General features: G+C 32.3%; 2 protein-coding genes across 18 annotated transcripts in view; both read right to left on the bottom strand.

Annotated features, from left to right (window-relative positions):
• LOC128029092 (eukaryotic translation initiation factor 4 gamma 1) overlaps positions 1 to 15971 on the bottom strand; it is a 69576-nt gene extending 53605 nt beyond the window's left edge. For 4 of the 17 annotated variants that reach the window (XM_052616620.1, XM_052616618.1, XM_052616619.1 and 1 more), the window contains exons 1-4: positions 11680 to 11760; positions 10360 to 10560; positions 8620 to 8704; positions 5020 to 5162 (exon numbers count right to left, since the gene is read on the bottom strand). In XM_052616620.1, the coding sequence (XP_052472580.1) occupies positions 5020 to 5162; positions 8620 to 8704; positions 10360 to 10560; positions 11680 to 11706 (456 nt within the window). In that variant the 5' untranslated portion in view covers positions 11707 to 11760. Of the gene's footprint in view, positions 1 to 306; positions 3399 to 3419; positions 3756 to 5019; positions 5163 to 8156; positions 8293 to 8619; positions 8705 to 10359; positions 10561 to 11679; positions 11828 to 11905; positions 12026 to 15834 lie in introns of those variants that run through there. The other 13 variants (XM_052616608.1, XM_052616607.1, XM_052616617.1 and 10 more) reach the window with 11 other exon arrangements.
• A 1280-nt stretch (positions 15972 to 17251) lies between these two features.
• LOC128029094 (26S proteasome non-ATPase regulatory subunit 2-like) overlaps positions 17252 to 18340 on the bottom strand; it is a 15718-nt gene continuing 14629 nt past the window's right edge. The window contains exon 21 of the mRNA XM_052616622.1: positions 17252 to 17606. Within this exon, the coding sequence (XP_052472582.1) occupies positions 17424 to 17606 (183 nt within the window). The 3' untranslated portion in view covers positions 17252 to 17423. The remainder of the gene's footprint in view (positions 17607 to 18340) is intronic.

Here is an 18340-nt window from a genome sequence, read left to right as displayed (position 1 = left end):
GTGAGAGTGATTTAACCCAAGAAGCATTTCTCAGTAATGTGAGAGACAAAATATGCTACGAATGTCTCTGACACACACACACACACACACACAAACACACACACACAGTCAAGCACCTTATAAAGAAGCAAATGCACAAGAGCAAAAGCAGCCTAGAAACTTTCCTCGTACAAACTCAAAACTGACCGTTACTCCAACTTATCTGCACTTAACGCAATGAATTATACCTCAACTCACTAGCTTTCTGAGACAAACACACACACTCACACACACACACACACATGCATGAGGCAGCACATTCCCTACCTTCCTCCCCTCGGACAGAGAGGTTGAGTTATGCTAGGCCCGGCTCATCCTGGGGCTGGAGTTTAAACCCAGCCTAACTCGGACACATTAAAGTGGGCAGCAGATTCAGACAAAGCCTGGGCCGAGGTGGGCCTCAAACTCTCTCTCACAGGAGAGAAGGAGAAATCTAGTGAGAGAGAGAGTTTGGGCTTGCGAAATGAGTGCACAGGAATGTGGAACGCCCACCACACCGAACAGAGAGAGAGGGAGGGAGGGGGTGGAGACTAAGAGCCACGTGGAGCGACAGAACTGAACCGAATGACTCTACTGAGACACTGACTAAGAGTTAGGGACTTTTTATTCAACATACAAGTAACCCTAAAGACATCTGTTAAGACAAAAAATACAACGCATCACTGTTTCCATGAAAATATAAACCGTTTTCAATACTGATAATAATCTGAATGTTTCTTGAGCAGTAATATTAGAATGATTTGTGACACTGAAAATACAGCTGCACATCACAGAAATAAATTACACTTTAACAGATATTCACATAGAAAACAGCTGTTATTGATTCTAATAATATTTCACTGCTTTTACTGTGTTTTTAATCAAATAAATGCAGCTTTGATAAATGCAGAAGAGACTTGCTACAAATTTTTAACTAATTTACTAGCCAATAATAAAATAAAATAGAAATAAAACCAAATTCTTTTCTAAAGCATTTATATTATTAAATACAAATAAAGCTCATCGTAAAATAATTTTTGTTTAGATTAAGTAATTCATTTAATATTTGGATTTTATTTCAGATTTATTTAAATTAACAATGTTTTTAATAGTTTTAGTTTTATGTAATAACCCTGGTTGAGGTCAGCGTTGGGTCAGTTACGCATACATCTAATTAATTACTAGTTACTAATTACATCTGCAACAGTGTAATTAGATTACTGTACTGATTACGCTCTTTAGAAAGTACTGAATTACTAATTATTTTCCACAGTAAATCCCACATCAAGCTCAACCATTTGAATACAAGAACAGACATGAAACACACGTTTCATTCTTTTAAATAAATAATATAAAATTGCATAAATTATTTTCATCTATTTCTATTCTTACTAATTGTTTTCTATTTATTTATTATAAAACTGAACCTCTAACACTAGCATTTTCTATATCTATTTTTTTACTGGTTTTATTTTTTATTAATAAAATTCTAACAATTGCACTCTCTCTATTGAATTTCTATTCTTACTTTTTCTTATAAAAATGACCCTCTAACACCAGAATTTTTTATCATATTTCTATTCTTACTACGTTTTCTTTTTATTAATTAACACTTGCACTCTATTCTATTTCTATTCTTACTCCAGGTTTTCTTTACATTTATTATAAAAATGACCCTCTAACACTACCATTCTATTCTATTTCTATTCTTACTACTTGTTTTCTTTTTATTTATTAAAAAAACCTCTAACACAAACATTTTCCATTCTATTTTTATTCTTTTGACATGTTTTATTTTTATTAAAGAAAAAGACTATCTACCACTTGCAATCTATTCTATTTCTTCAAATTCTAATCTATTTCTAATTTATGAAAAAAGAAAAACCATCTTACACCTTCACGCTCTATTCTATATCTATTCTTATGACTCATTTTATTTTTACAAAAAAGAAAGATAAATATCCCTCTTACTCTTGCGCACTCTATTCTATTTTATATTATTACTACTGGTTTTATTTTTTATTAATAAAATTCTAACAATTGCACTCTCTCTATTTTATTTCTATTCTTACTTTTTCTTATAAAAATGACCCTCTAACACCAGAATTTTTTATCATATTTCTATTCTTACTATGTTTTATTTTTATTAATTATAAAATGACATACTAAAACTCGCATTTTCTATTCTATTGCGTTTTACATTTTATTTTTTTATAATAAAGAAAAATACCCTCTCTAACACAAGCATTTCTATTCTATTTCTATTCTTTTAACTTGTAATATTTTTATTAGTAAATACCTTCTAACAGCTGCACTCTATTTCTACTACTCATTTTTTCACATTTATTACATAAATGGCCCTCTAACACAATCATTTCTATTCTATTTCTATTCTTACTACTTGTTTTCTTTTTATTTATAAAAAATGACCATCTAAAACTAGCATTTTCTATTCTATTTTTATTCTTTTGACTTGTTTTATTTTTATTAAAGAAAAAGACAATCTACCACTTGCACTCTATTCTATTTCTATTCTTACTACTTGTTTTCTTTTTATTTATAAAAAATGACCATCTAAAACTAGCATTTTCTATTCTATTTTTATTCTTTTGACTTGTTTTATTTTTATTAAAGAAAAATACCATCTACCACTTGCACTCTATTCTATTTCTATTCTTACTACTTGTTTTCTTTTTATTTATTATAAAAAATTACCCTCTAACACAAGCATTTTCAATTCTATTTTTATTTTTTGACTTGTTTTATTTTTATTAAAAGGAAAAAAGAAAACACCTTCTAACACTTGCACTCTATTCTATTTCTATTCTTACTACAGGTTTTCTTTACATTTATTATAAAAATGACCCTCTAACACTTGCACTCTATTATATTTATATTCTTACTACTTGTTTTCTTTTTATTTATTAAAAAATCCCCTCCAACACAAACATTTTACATTCTATTTTTATTCTTTTGACATGTTTTATTTTTATTAAAGAAAAAGACTATCTACCACTTGCAATCTATTCTATTTCTTCAAATTCTATTCTATTTCCAATTTATTAAAAAAAGAAAAACCCTCTTACACCTTCACGCTCTATTCTATTTCTATTCTTATGACTTGTTTTATTTTTATAAAAAAAGAAAGATAAATATCCCTCTTACTCTTGCGCACTCTATTCTATTTCTATTTTTACTACTTGTTTTTTTTAAAAACTACCCTCTAACACTAGAATTCTCTTTTTGATTTCTATTCCGTTTTTTTATTTATGTATATGGTAACATTAAAAACACACATGTTACACTTTGATGTTAAATCCACTAAATGTTTTAGTCTATACAGCAGTTTATGCAGGGGCAACTGTAATTAAATGACATAAAAACAAGGATTAATCCCTTACCTTAGTATTTCAAGGCAAAATAATTACATTACAGTAATTAATGCATTACACCCAATCATGGTTGCAGTTCTCTCTCTCTCTCTTCTCCCTCCTCTTTCTCAGTTTCTATTCCTCTGAAATGAAACCTCGTTGAGGCTCAGAGCAAGACTCGAGGACTCAAAGTCCACCGGTCAAGCAACCTGATAACAGCACAAACCCATGCTCAACACATCACACACTCAAAAACATTCAACTACTCAGAGTTGCTGATTATAAGTACAGAAATAATGTAGCTTCAATTTCTCGATTACATCCATTGCAGAGGTTTATGGGAGTGGACATCACTGCAGATCTATGATTGGTAGATAATTCTCCAAAGGATCATGGGTAATGCAGTCCTTTACTAGAAACTGCACCGTTAAATGTAAAAATAGTGGCTGTAGTAACATGATTTATTCAAACATACACTGCATAATGACAACAACAGTTTAAGTAAACATTTTATGAATATTTAATCGGTCAATGAGTTTGGCACTCATTGCCACTATTTTGGTAGAAACTTAAATTTCATTTTACGAATATTCCTGGTTGCTGATATTTCAGTGCATTACTAGGACAAACCAAACCAAACCAAAAGATAATAAAATGCATCAAAAACACAAAAAGCCACCATCAAAACACAGTCATAGAAAACTAATTGTGTCAAAATGTAAAGCAGAAACATTCAGGCGAAGAAAGAAAGAAAGAAAGACAAATTACATAAAAGACAGAAATAAATACAATTAATTAAATATTAGAAAGAAAATTAAATAAGAAAACAAAAATGTATTAAAATAAATATAGAAAGAAAAATAATAAAAATAAAAGGAAGACAGATCAATACAATAAAAAAGAACGAAAAGAGAAAGTAAAAAAAGACAAAGTAAATAAAAGGAAGAAATTAAATATAGAAATAAAAATAAAATACATAATATAAATATTACAAAGAAAGAAATTAAATTAAATATAAGAAAGAAAAAGAAAGATAAAGTAAAAATAAACAAAAAAGGAAAAAAAGACAAATTAAAGAAAGATTTTAAATGTAGAAAGGAAAATAAAATAAGAAAGAAATCAAAAATGAAAAATGTAAGAAATGTTAATTAATATAAGAAAAATAAATAAAGGAAAAAATAAAGGAAGGAAAAAAGCAAGAAAAAAATAAAGTAAAAACAAAGAAAGAAAGGAAAATAAGACAGAAACAAGAGAATCAAAAACTGCATACGGTAAAGAAACAGGAAAGATGTTCATAATAAACCTGTATTTGTTGCATATCCATGTCTTAAATTAATTCTGCACATCGCCCAGTCATTTTAAAGCCTTGATTTGTTCAGTTTGCGGCAATTAAAGCAGCATGAAATTTACAAATTAATCTGGATAGATGCCATGAGGCTCACTAGAGCACATTATTCTTAATTCAGAAATAAATTGCTGATAAAAACAAGTCAAAATAACAACCACGACAGCTCAATTTCTGGAACAGTGAGAGATGCACGACAAATGTGCATTAGATAAAGAAATATTTTGAGTAAAGGCCACAGAAAACCCTAAAGCTTCAGACGCAGAAAACGGAGGGATGCTTTACCTGCTTGCGTTCCCGTTTGGGCGGAGCTTGCTGCTGTTGTTGAGGGGGCGGGGCCTGTTGCTGCTGAGGGGCGTGGTTCATGATGACAGTCGGCGGGGCAACAGGGGGCGTGAATTGGGGCTGGGTGGTGTAATACGCCCCAGCTGGAACCAAAAATGGTACAAGTGCCTCAGACTTTTCAAAATGACAAGCTCCAATCTGTGCAATCAATCCGTAATCATAATTCAGATTCACACTTTCAAGACTCTGGGGTTAAATCTCAGAAACCGCTGAACTATCAGTGATTCTTAGTAGAGCCCGACCGATATGGTTTTTTTTTTAGGGCCGATACCGATATTAGAGAGTTAAAAAAAAATAAAGGCCGATATCGATATATATATAGGCCGATATTCTTTGTGTATATTATAGTTGTTCAACGGATCACAAATCTCACGGTTCGAATCACATTACAGTTTTTGATCCACGGATTGGATCAGCAAGAAAATAATAATATTTCAATTTAACATGTTTTCCATTTATTACTTAAAGCGATGCACTTCCTGTCATACCACGGCAAATACTTCTAGATTAACTAAGAAAGTTTAAACATGATTAAAGAGACAAAAGAACGTCCAGTAAAAATAAGAACATACACATATCACAAGCATAGATAAATTCAACACAATAAGTTACAAATAAAATAAGGTTTTTAGAATTAAAATGCAGAAAAGTGTTTACTGTATAAATCAAATATAGTGTGCATTAGTAATGAAGTTTCCTTTTTGCGTTTTCTCTCTGTAATTGTTTAAAATTCACTTGCGTATGTTAATATGAAGAAATTATTAACTTATACTCTATTATGGTTACATTTTGCAATTAATTTTCACACGCGTGTCGAACCATGGAGCTTGGTCTGTACAGATCACGGATCAACTACGATCTGTTTAACCATATTATAGTACAGTACAAGTCAAAAGTTTGGACACTTTACCATACGTGTGTCCACGATACTATATACAGAATACAGTATATACATAAACAGGATATATACATAAATATATTTTTTGTTCTTGCAATAATCACTCAAATGTGGTGATCAAACACTTATAATGACGTGACAGAGATATGTTATGGAAGAAAGTGCATTTAACAGTAAACATTATTATCCAAAATTAGTCTAACATCTGTGCACTGAACAGTAAAGTTTAAGTTAATTTATCTTTAAATTAAATTCCTTTTAAACTGTATTCTGTTGAAGTTTATTTCACTTCTGAACATTCATTCATAGATTTGCGCTCGTTTTTCTTCACACACAAACGAAACTTATTAAGAAAGCGTAAAGTGTTTTTAACCAATTTAATCACCCATAAGTTCCGAACCCAGAGGGCTATCAACGCAGGGGTATTCTCATTCAAAAGAGGACCCCTATTGCGTTACAGAAGGTTCCTCGAGCTGAAGGGATGCCTTTTTGGTGCAGATTCTCCAAACCGTTATGGAGATATAGCCATTCAAAGTTTCAATGGTTTTCCATAGACTTGAGCTTTAAAGCGTTTCATCTAGGTCGCCAGTATCAAACAATGTAGCGCACTTTGCTGGACAGACTGAGTAATTACACCCTTTCAAGCATTTTATCTGCATTATATGTTATTTAAAATAAGGTTAATTTCTGTGGCATATTCACCGATACCGATATATCGGCGACAGGCTCATATCGGCCGATAATATCGGCAAAACGCAGTCCACAGCCGTTTTAATGCCCTTAAATTGACAGTTCAAGCAAAAATTTTAGACTCTGGGAATATATCTTACTTTCTTGTCATTCAAAATCCAATGCTGTTAAATGCAGAAACACTGCATTCATTGCAGTTCTTCTAAAGACATATGATGCTTAGGGTAACGAATGTCAAAATGTAAGTCAATAATCGCTGCTTATGTTGACTTTTATTAACTCCTCGTGATGTTTAATCTGAGCTGTATTTCAGAGGTTTTTGTCCTTTATAGAGCTTGAGTGGTTACTAGTGTTGCTTTTGTTCATTAAAACCTTAAAGCTAAAGCTATTCAAAATTGTTTTTAAAGCTGAATAAACAATTTACAAAAGATTAAAAACTAAAATAAAAAATGTTGTCTTGGCAACTAACACATAAATTAAGTTGAAATACTAAAAGTACTAATACAGAAACAATAAAAAAATGCTAAAAAGGAATAATTAAAATAATTAAAATTAAGTATATAAAATACATAATAAAACGAATTAATTACTTTATACTGTTGGCCTTGTGTGCATTAGTTAAGTTAAAACTTGATTTGTTTGGCAAATCAAAAAAAAAATTTTTTTTAAACATTAATAAATCCTACAATAGAATATAAAAAATACTTATATATTTTTAAATTAATTCGATTTTTTATTTTATTTACTGGGCACATTTGTTACATTTTAATCTATTATTATTTATTATTATTTTGTAAACATTACTGTGTATGCAAGACAAAACTTTTTTTCTATTGTGCATATTTATTAAATTTTAATCTAATGTATTTTATGATATATCATAGTTTTTTTAACATGACTATCATATTACTACTATAAAAAGTTGAAAGTAGTACTTTATTTACATTTATTAGGTTTTTTATTTTAATTATTGTGCACATTTATTCTATTTTAATCTATTGCATGTTATATTATTGATTATTATTTAATTAACATTACTGTCATGTAACTTTTAAATTGTCTGAAAGAATTCTGTTGGTGTCTGCAAGACAAAAATGTTTTTTTATTTATTGTGCATATTTATTCCCTTTTAATCTATTGTATTTTATTATGCATTACAAATTATTATTTTAATTTACTTTCACGTAAGTAATGTCATGTACTTTAAAATTCTGCCACTGTATTTTCTTTCAGTTTGCAACATTAAAATGTCAAAAGCAGTACTTTACTAAAACAAAATGTTGAGAAACTCCCTCAAACTCCTCTTACCTGGTCATATGTCCGCTTTTAACAGCTCTAATTGGTTGTTTTTTCCTCTAGTCACTCTATATCTGTCAAGCCAACCCAACTCACATTACTGAGGGAGTGCTGTTGACCCGAGACTAAATATAGTCAAAGCCCGAGACAGAGACAGAGGCACTGGTGAAGGAGAGAAATATCAGTCACGTACCCCCCGAAGAGCTTCTGCCGGACGCTCTGTTGCCCATGATGCCCTCTCTGAGCGTCTGCCTCGACACGTTAACCTCTCGGAGTCTGTGCTGAACTCAAACTGACCTGCAGTGTGTGCGTGAGAGCGAGCCAGCGAGCTGATCCACTGAAAGCAAGGGGGTCGGTGGTAGAAATCACTCAGCTGACAAAAATAACCATCGGCTCCTAAGCAGACTCATCAGCTCACACGTTACTGTCCCTTTAACACTTCCATATTTAAATGAGCTTTAACTACTGAATAAGTGAGTGATGCAGAAATGTGGGCGGTCTTATGTTAATGAGATGTCATAACCATTACGGTTTCGGAATACTGGGCATCCTCTAACACATTTTGTCAGGTTGTGCTCACTTTTGGGTAGATACACACACACACACACACACACACACACACACATGGATTTACTGCTTCCTGTCTCTATACGTACCGTAATCAGCCGGGCTTGTGCCGGGATAGAAACCAGGAGAACCGGCCACCTGATACTGCTGAGGGGTCACGTATGAGGGACGGTACTGAGAGAGAGAGAGAGAGTGAGAGAGTGAGAGAGTGAGTGTGTGAGTGAGTGAGAGCGAGAGAGAGAGAGAGAGACAGAGCAAGAGCGAGTGAGGGTGAGAGAGAGAGACAGAGAGTGAGACAGTGAGAGAGAGAGAGAGTGAGAGAGACAGTGAGAGCAAAGAGAGTGAGACAGTGAGAGAGAGAGAGCGTGAGAGAGAGACAGTGAGAGAGAGAGAGAGTGAGAGAGACAGTGAGAGCAAAGAGAGTGAGACAGTGAGAGAGCGAGAGAGAGTGAGAGCGAGTGAGAGAGTGTGAGTGCGACAGTGAGAGAGTGAGAGAGAGTGAGACAGTGAGAGAGCGAGAGAGAGTGAGAGCGAGTGAGAGAGTGTGAGTGCGACAGTGAGAGAGTGAGAGAGAGTGAGACAGTGAGAGAGAGAGAGAGAGAGAGAGAGACAGTGAGAGAGAGAGCAAGTGAGACAGTGAGCGCGAAAGAGAGTGAGACAGTTTGAGAGTGAGAGAGAGAGTGCAAGAGCGAAAGAGAGAGAGATTTTATTTTATTTTATTTTTTCTCATGGATATATATATGTATTTTTGTTTTGTTTGTTTCTATTCTGCCATGTACAATGCTTTGGCAATATGTACCTTTGTATGTCATGCCACTAAAGCAATATGAATTGAATTGAATTGAATTGAGAGAGTGTGAGAGAGAGAGTGAACGAGAGAGAGAGAGAGAGAGAGAGAGAGAGAGACTCATCAAAACACAAGAGAGAGAGAGTGAGTGTGTGTTCATCACTGTTTCTGTCACGACTCTGTTCCTCTTTCAGCTTTAACTGATGGTAAAACTAATGACATTATTAACTGTCTTTAGGAGAGGAGAGGCGGGGCATAGAGAGCCTACAACAATGTACAGTATTTTATGAACATTAAAGCATGTCAACATATTCTGTTACACCAAATACACAAAATAATGAGCTTTAAAAAGCATCATATGACCCCTTTAAACTTATTATAAGCAAGCATTTTTCATTCAGTTTAAATTTTTACACAAAAATAACTAAAACTATCAAATATACTACTATAAATAAACTATAAAAGCGTATAAAAATGAAAAAATAAGACAAAAAAAACAACAACAAAAAACTTTAAAAAGAGAAATATGAAAATTAGAATATATTACAATATATTAAAATAAAAAATAAAAACTATAACTATTATTTTAGTATCACTGATTTACTTTCAGTATTAAATAAGGTTTATAACAATTATTTTTTATTTAAATTTTGTTTTGGTTTTTGTCATTTGTATTTCAGTTTTAGTTTTAAATTTAAATTAATTTAGTTTTAGCTATTTTACTTAATAAAATAATGAAAAAAATCCTTGGCAACTAGCTGAAATAGAAGTTTTTATTTTATTTCAGTAAACCTTTATTTTATTTAAATTTTCACAAGTTCATATATAATATAATCAATATTATAATCAATAACAATGATAAAAATTACATAAAAACATACTTTATTATATTTCTTCCTAACATAACTAACTGTAATTAGCTGCATTCTATTGGCTTGAAGGATAACGATGGGATTCGTTATGCAACACATAAATAACAGAAAAATATTAGAAGAAAAAAACCCTTATATTTAATTAATAATAGAGATATTTCTGCTCTTACCTGGCCAGATATATAGTAAGCTGAGCGTTGTGAATTGGGGAAGCTGATTGGTTGCTGGGGAATCATCATCATCTGGGAGGGGCCTGTCTGGAACACATGAGGGGGGCGGGCTCCAAGCGGAGGGGGGATGGGCTGAGGGGCGGAGCTTGACGGGATACGCCCAGAATTAGCAGGTAAAGCGGGTTGAGGGGGAAAATAGGGCTGAATAGAGAGAAAAACACAGACACTCAACTTTTTATTTAGGAATATAGATATCAACATCAACTAAAATATGATATCCTTCAAAATCAAAAAATGAGGAGCGAGAGAGAGAGATGAAGAGTGTGTGTTACCAGCCGGAGGAACAGAGCAGCATGCAAACCCAGAGACAACACAAGAGCTGGAAATATACTCTATAATTACAGATTTTTGTTCTTTCTCTTTTAATGTTTTTTTTTATTATTATTTAATTTTATTAACTATCATACTTTTCTTTATTTTTATTTTTTAACTATTTAAAAGGTACTTTTCTTTTTTGTAATTATTTAACAATATAATTTATTTTATTTCTTTAAGTTTTCATTCTTTTTTAACTATTTAAATGTAACAATATAATTTATTTTTTAATTATTGTATTTTTTCACCATAACAATACCATTTATTTTTTAATTAGTCTTATTTTTTTAAATCTCACTATTTATTTCAGTTTTCTTTTTTTATTATTTTTCTGTCTTCTTAAATATTTTATTTTATTCGATCATTTCCTTGGTTTTCATTCTTTTTTTAAATTATTAAAATATTATTTTGTATTATTTTAATAATTAATTTTATTATTTTTTCTATCTTTAAATTTACTTAATTTCTTCATTTAATGTTATTTATTTTATTATCTTAATTCTCCTTAGTTACATTTTTCTTTTTAATAATTGGTTTTTCTTTTTTAATTGTTTCAGTTTATTATCATACTTTTTGTATCCTTTATTTAAATGTATATTTTTCATCTTTCCTTTATAATCATTTAATTTTACTTATTTTATTGTCTGAAATTATTTTATTTTATTATCTTTTTTTAATTATTTAAATATTTTTGAACAAATGAACAAATACAATAGTTTAATAGTATTTTATTTTGAGTTCTTATACAAACCTCAGGGAGACTTCAAGTAAATATTTTAGCTCACAGATTCTGTGCATTATGGGATACCTTATTGTTTTATATCATTATTAAATGTGACATAAGCTGGCTGGTTTGGCTCTTTATGGGAAATCCTGAAATGCCTATGGAGGAGATGAAGGGGCCAGTAACCCAACAGGAAGTGATGCGTGTTTGGGGTGCTGTACCTGTCGGGGTTGTGCTGCGGGGTTCATCTGCGGTGGAGAGGAGCTGAACACAACCGGAGGAAGAGGAGAAGGAGCAAAACTGGGCTGAAGAGACACACACGAGTGACCCAGAGCTGGCTTCTGTACTGAAGTCTGTCATTAAACTAAACTAAATGTGTCAGGAAAACAGACAGCAACTTATGTATAGAAAATGAAAATAACTGTGTGAAAGCGTGATGCGAGTTACCTGGGACAGACCCGGGGAGGGCGAGGGGAGCCGGGCGGAGGGGGTCCAGACAGAGGCTGAGGAGCCTTATTCATTTCACCCGGAGCGTCTGCATCGAGACGCAGCACTTTCTGACAAAACCTGAACCAGAGAGAGACACACATGACTCATGAGACTTAATTACTGAGTGTAAACGATTAATGCACATGTCAGAAGATCTGAGTCATGCTAGATCATCAGACAGCATTTGTTAAAGTTCAAATGTGTCATTTTGTTTATATTAATCATCAAAAATTTTATTTCATTTTTTTTTTGGAAAAGGTTTAGACTAAAATAAACAGTGAAAATGTATTTTTTGTTGTTGTTGTTGAGTATCATATTTGACAACATCAGACTTTTATGGTTCATACAAAAGGTTTTAAAAACTAAAAACACACACAAACATTATATATATATATATATATAAATGCAGCAAAACTGTAATAAATCATCATATTATTCTGATTTCTGAAGATCATGTGACACTGAAGACTGGAGGAATGATGCTGAAAATACAGCGGAGCATCACAGAAATACATTACACTTTAACACAGATTCACACAGATAAAAGGTGTTTTATATTCTAATAATATTTTACAATTTTACTGTTTTTCCCCTCTGTATTTCTGCTCAAATAAATGTAGCCCACGCACACACACACATTCATTTTTATACAGTCTATGGTATTATCCCAAGAATTACAATATTTTTTTTGCGGTACCATGGTAAAGACCATTCATGTACTGTACCATTGTAATTACATGGTACTTTTAAATACTATAATGCATTACTAAAAAACATAGTTATATCTCTCATATTAATGACATGCAGCACGGTCTCAAATAGACACAGTTCACGATGCAGCGGTCACGCGCGTCTCTGCAGTATTGATCACTTCTGATCGAGGAACTCCACTGCGTCCAGCGCGCTCCCGCTTCAAACATCAGCTACGCATTCACGCGCACGAGCACGCACGCAAACACTCGTGCACGCATTTATATTAAATTGCTAATCTGACACAAGAAACACAACGCGGCTCTTTACCGTTTCTCGTTTTCTGTCTCTCGATGCGCTTCAATCACCGGTGACGCGAGACGTGCAGAGCATTGCCATGTTCGCCCGCGCGTGCGCGCCCGCCGGGAACCAAAGCACGTTGGTCACGCGCGCAGGCGCAGGTGAGGGCACGCTCCCCGGCCAGGGCCGTGCACAGACCTTTTGAGGGGCATGTGCTGAAACTGAAAAAGGGCACCCCCCCCCCCCCCCCCTTTTTATATCAAGATTATTTAGTAATCCTGCATAAAAGGAAGAAATGGTCACATCTTCATGACAACATCAATAACACAAAATAATAGTCTCAAAAGCTTTAGATTTATTCACGATTAATAACAACCATAATAATAATATTAGATAATTAGATAATATAGATAAACAGGGTTTTAAGGGCTTCTTTAAACCTAATACAACAGCAACCTTCTGTGAGCCATGTATCTGGCAAAAATGTTATACTGTGGTGGACCAGGGATGTTGGTCTCTTGAAGGTCTCTTATTCACTACACTTTCCCTAAAATAAGCCAGCAATGAAAAAATAAATAAAAATAGTGTGAAAACTACAGTTGCAGTGAAAAGCATTTCTGAAGGATCACGTGACACTGAAGAGTACTGATGTAATGATCCTGAAAATTCAGCTTTGATCACAAAAATAAATTACATTTTAAAATATTCAAATAGAAAACAGTTATTTAAAATTGTAAAAATATTACACAATATTACTGATTTTGCTGTATTTTGGATCAAATAAATGAAGCCTTGGAATGAATCATGAATTACATTCTGTATGATAAAATATAAAGATTTCAGTGATCTTCTGTAATTTTTTTTTTTTTAGTTACTACTACATTACTGTAGAGTATACAGAGAGTATACCATAACATGATTAGCCTAAATGTTAATAAATTAAGTGTATCAGCAATCATAAATCAAAGAAGACATTTCTTAGAAATATGTTATCTAGGTGAAGAGGATCACTTGCGCTTTGTGTAAGTTCCAGTACGAAACAGCGGGGGGCGCACCTGTTATGATTTTCCGATGGTAAAAACAAATTATATGTTGTTGTATTACTTATCAATATATCGTTTTTGACCAGCGAATGTGTGCAAATGTGATTTTTTTTTTCTGTCCGTCATTAAAACGGCGACGGCGCCTGCCGCTGCGGGCATCACATTACATTTTCATCTAGGTTACAAACTAGTTTTTTTAGCTATATAGACGGAGCGCTCAGTTTTTCCTGTGGTAAAATGCATTTGGCCGAATTAGCATTTTATAAAAGATGAAATGCAACTGTATGCACAGGCTGTGTTGGCTATGTATTGGCTATGACTAGATGGCAAATGCTAGCCCTCTCTCTCAGGCGACGTCCCACATGTCTGAGTCAGTGAGTCAGTCAGACATCAAATAAATAAAACATTAGCCTTTACAGACAGTGTTTAGTAGTACTTATTCAAACAACAAGATATTTATTTACCCTTCGCAAAACTTTGTTCAGCTCAGCTGTTGTCTACTGTGCGGCTGCTGTGAAACTTCAGTTGATTCAATGAATATAGAGGGGGCGGAGTTATCAGCTTACTGACAGCTTGAGGATCCAATAAGATTTACACAAGCTCGTTTTAAGAACTTTCATTTGGGAAAACAGACAGACAGACGTAAAGGGTGACCGATAGCATTGATTAAAAAAAAAAAAAAAAAAAAAAAACACCACCAAAAAAAGGGCACTTCGGAGTGTAAGGGCAAAAAGGGCATGTGCTCTGCACAGGTTGAGCCCTACCTGTGCACGTGCCTGTCCCCGGCACACGTCATCGTGATCCAACAGCGGATTAATTTAACATTAATTAACCAGAAACATAAATAAACATATCACATTAACAGACGAACGCGGCAGATGTGGAGTCATCTCATGAATAATTACGCGACTTCGAGCAATCATGAATAATTAGGGGCGGAGCTCAAACACCTTTGACACGAATGTGTGTGATTTAGACATTAAAAACACTGACAACGGAAATGACAAAAGTCAAAATATAAAAATTATAACATTTCTACTATTATGAAAATAAATAAATGAAAAATAAATGTATTTTATTTCAGCTAGCTGCTAAGGCGACCTTTCTCATTTTCATTAACTAAAATCTAAAACTGAAAAACTTTTAACAATTTACTAAAATATCTAAAACTGAAATAAATGGAATAAAAACTAAACACATTTAAATATAAATAAAGATGACAAAAACAAAACAATAAGACAAATAAAATAAAAGTTACATTTTGTGCATTTTATTTTGCACTGATACAATTAATCCGTTAAGTGTAACTTAATTTACTACAATAATTAAAACTAAAATAAAATACAATACAATTTTAGACATTGACAAATAAATAAAAATGTAAAAAAAAAAAAACTATAAAAAAGCTCAACTAACATTAAAAATGATCATGAACAAAGCTACAAACTAAAACACTAAATTAAATTAAAACAAATTATATTTTGAATAAATATAAAGTTTTTGTACATTTTATTTTGCACAGCTGATGTAACTTCCACTACATTTAACTTAATTTACAAAAAAAAAAAAAAAAAAAAAAACTAAATACATAAAAATGTATAATAATAAAATAGAAATGACAAAAATAAAATTAAGTGACCAAAACTTTAACTAAAATTATAATTTTAAAGTCCAACTGGTCTCGAATATTAATTAAAAAATATAATATCATCTCAATGCTGTGAAACCACATCTATAACAGAGAGCTGACTAAAGCAAATAAACTGATGCTGACTAATTAAAATAATTATGATTATTACAATGTATTGATCTGGTGGTTTCAATAAATCTTACACACACACACACGTTTCTTACCGGACAGAAGTTTATCGTACAGCTCCGGTACAGGTCCGGTTGAATGACACCGGGCCGAAAAAATAGAGAAAAAGGTACAGACCACCCGTCTTAACCGGACGGAACGTTTTCCAGCGGAAACCGGCGACTCAGGAACTTCCGGGACCGATGACATTAGGGAATCCCGACCACGTGACAGCGGCCGCAGCGTGAGGGCGGAGCGTGACTCATGAATAATTAATTATCTGTTGTGAAACAAGTTAAGCTAATTAATATTCGTGAACACAGCTTTCGCCTTGGAATTCAGCTGAAATGTCAGCGAGCAACGTCATCATAGCATCATTAATATTGAGAATTCATAAATTCTGATTGGTCGAGGCTCACAGAGGCGTGGCCTTCTCTTACAGCACCACCTGGTGACCAACTTTAGCGAACTTTTGCTCATTCGTTCAACTACTTTAAATCTTGCTTTATTATCCTTTTCCTAATTTTTTTACTTTATGACAACATCTGTAAAAATAGTTTTAGTATTTTTATTCAACTTCTAATGTGAAAATATTTTTTTTTTGCCACTATATATATTCATTTTGAATATACATTGTATTTTGTCCATTTTATTCTAAACTACTTATTTTGACTGTTAACATTATTTGTGTTTTGTGAAACAATTTTATATAACTTAATTTTGTATACTTTTGATATGATATTTTGTTAACTTCGCCACTGATATTTTAATTGTTAAAACTACAATTTTGACTCAATTCTGAACAATTTCTTATTAATTGGCACACATTAAAAATAAAATTCAAATGGAAAATACATATTTTGCATTATTTGATCTTTTTTATTAATCAAGTAACAGAAAGAGTATTTTAAATATAACAAAATAAATATATTTACTTTAAATATTATTTATTATTAAAAGGATTTATAGGAAATCAAGTTTATTTTATGATGACTTGAGAAAATTGTTTAGTATTTTTCATGTGAAAATACAAAGCTATTTTTTTTTATAAAAATTAATACATTTTGAATAAATATATTTCATAATGTTTTTTAAAACCACTTATTTTAACCATTACATTTTTTTTTACAATTTCTCATTGTACGCCTACTACGTCAGCAATACAAAGCTAGTTTGACACATATAAAAAAATTTCAAAACATTTAATCTTAGAATGTGTATTTTATTTCAAATATTATTACTAAAATGTGTTGTTCCTTCACAATAATATCATAAATCATAGTTGTTGTTTTTTTCATTAGAAGTGTGATTTCACCGCAATGTTCCCGATGCATTATATGCAAAATACGTGCTCATGAATATTAATGAGCTCACTCTGTCTACTTTGGTGCTGAAGTTAACGTGAGCAGATATCAGTAATCTAAAAGGATAATATTTAAAGAAATCTGCCTTATTACTGCAAACCAAGCAAACTTCACTGTTTCGAACAATTATTTTATTTTTTTGTATCTCAACCTTTCACAGAACAAGTAACAAAAACAAACAAAACTTTATGATAATCTCACACACTAATTACAAAATGAGGAGAGGAGGCACGTCACAGTTGTACTGAAGAGACGGACGAGTGTTTATAATACAGTCCCTGCTAAGCGTCGTAGCTGGGGTTTTTGCGCAGGATGACGAAGCCCTCCAGGATGTGTGTGACGGGGATGTACTCCTCTGTGGCCAGCTCTGCTCTCTCACCGTGAGCCAGCAGCACTGGTGTGGTGTGAGTCTGGAAACCTGTGATGGCTTTGGGCTTCCCGGCCTGACCCACCACATCTACAGCCTGCACACACACACACACACACACACACACACACACACACACAGAGACACACACAGACACACACAGACACACACAGACACACACAGACACACACAGACACACACAGACAGCCATAACCCATCAGTTTAACAGCTTTAAACAGTTTGAAAACTTTATTATGGGCTGCTGATATTAACTTTTTATTTTCACTTAAATATATTTTTTGCATTTTATTTTGCACTGCTGATTTTATTTTAATTGTACATTTTTATTTTGCATTATTATTTTTGAACAGTTTTCAAACACTTATATTTTGTAAATATTATTTATGTTTTTTTTTCTTTATATGTTGCAGAAATACAAAGCTACAGCTGAACAAAAAAATAATCTAAAGAATATATTTTGTATATAATATTTTATGCACTTTATTTTACATTACTGGTGTTATTACATTTTTATTTTTTTGTATAATTTGCATTATTATTTTGACTTATTTTTGAAAAATTTCTTGTATGCTGCAGCAATACAAATCTACAGTATCAAATACTTAAAATAATATTTTGTACAAATTTTTTTATATTTTGTGCAGTGATTTCATTTTAATAGTTATTTTTTAACACTTTCTCACTGACAGTAAAAAGACAGTCACATAAAAAATGAAATTTTTTTTTTGTAGAAATATATAGTGTGCATTTATTTTGCACTGCTGATTTATTTTTGAATAACTTATTGTATTGTAACATACAAAGCTACAG

The sequence above is a fragment of the Carassius gibelio genome, chromosome A15 (assembly GCF_023724105.1).
Source record: "Carassius gibelio isolate Cgi1373 ecotype wild population from Czech Republic chromosome A15, carGib1.2-hapl.c, whole genome shotgun sequence".
Taxonomy (NCBI): Eukaryota; Metazoa; Chordata; class Actinopteri; order Cypriniformes; family Cyprinidae; genus Carassius; species Carassius gibelio.
Note: the sequence above shows the minus strand (reverse complement) of the source record. Positions and strands in the feature narration are given on the sequence as shown.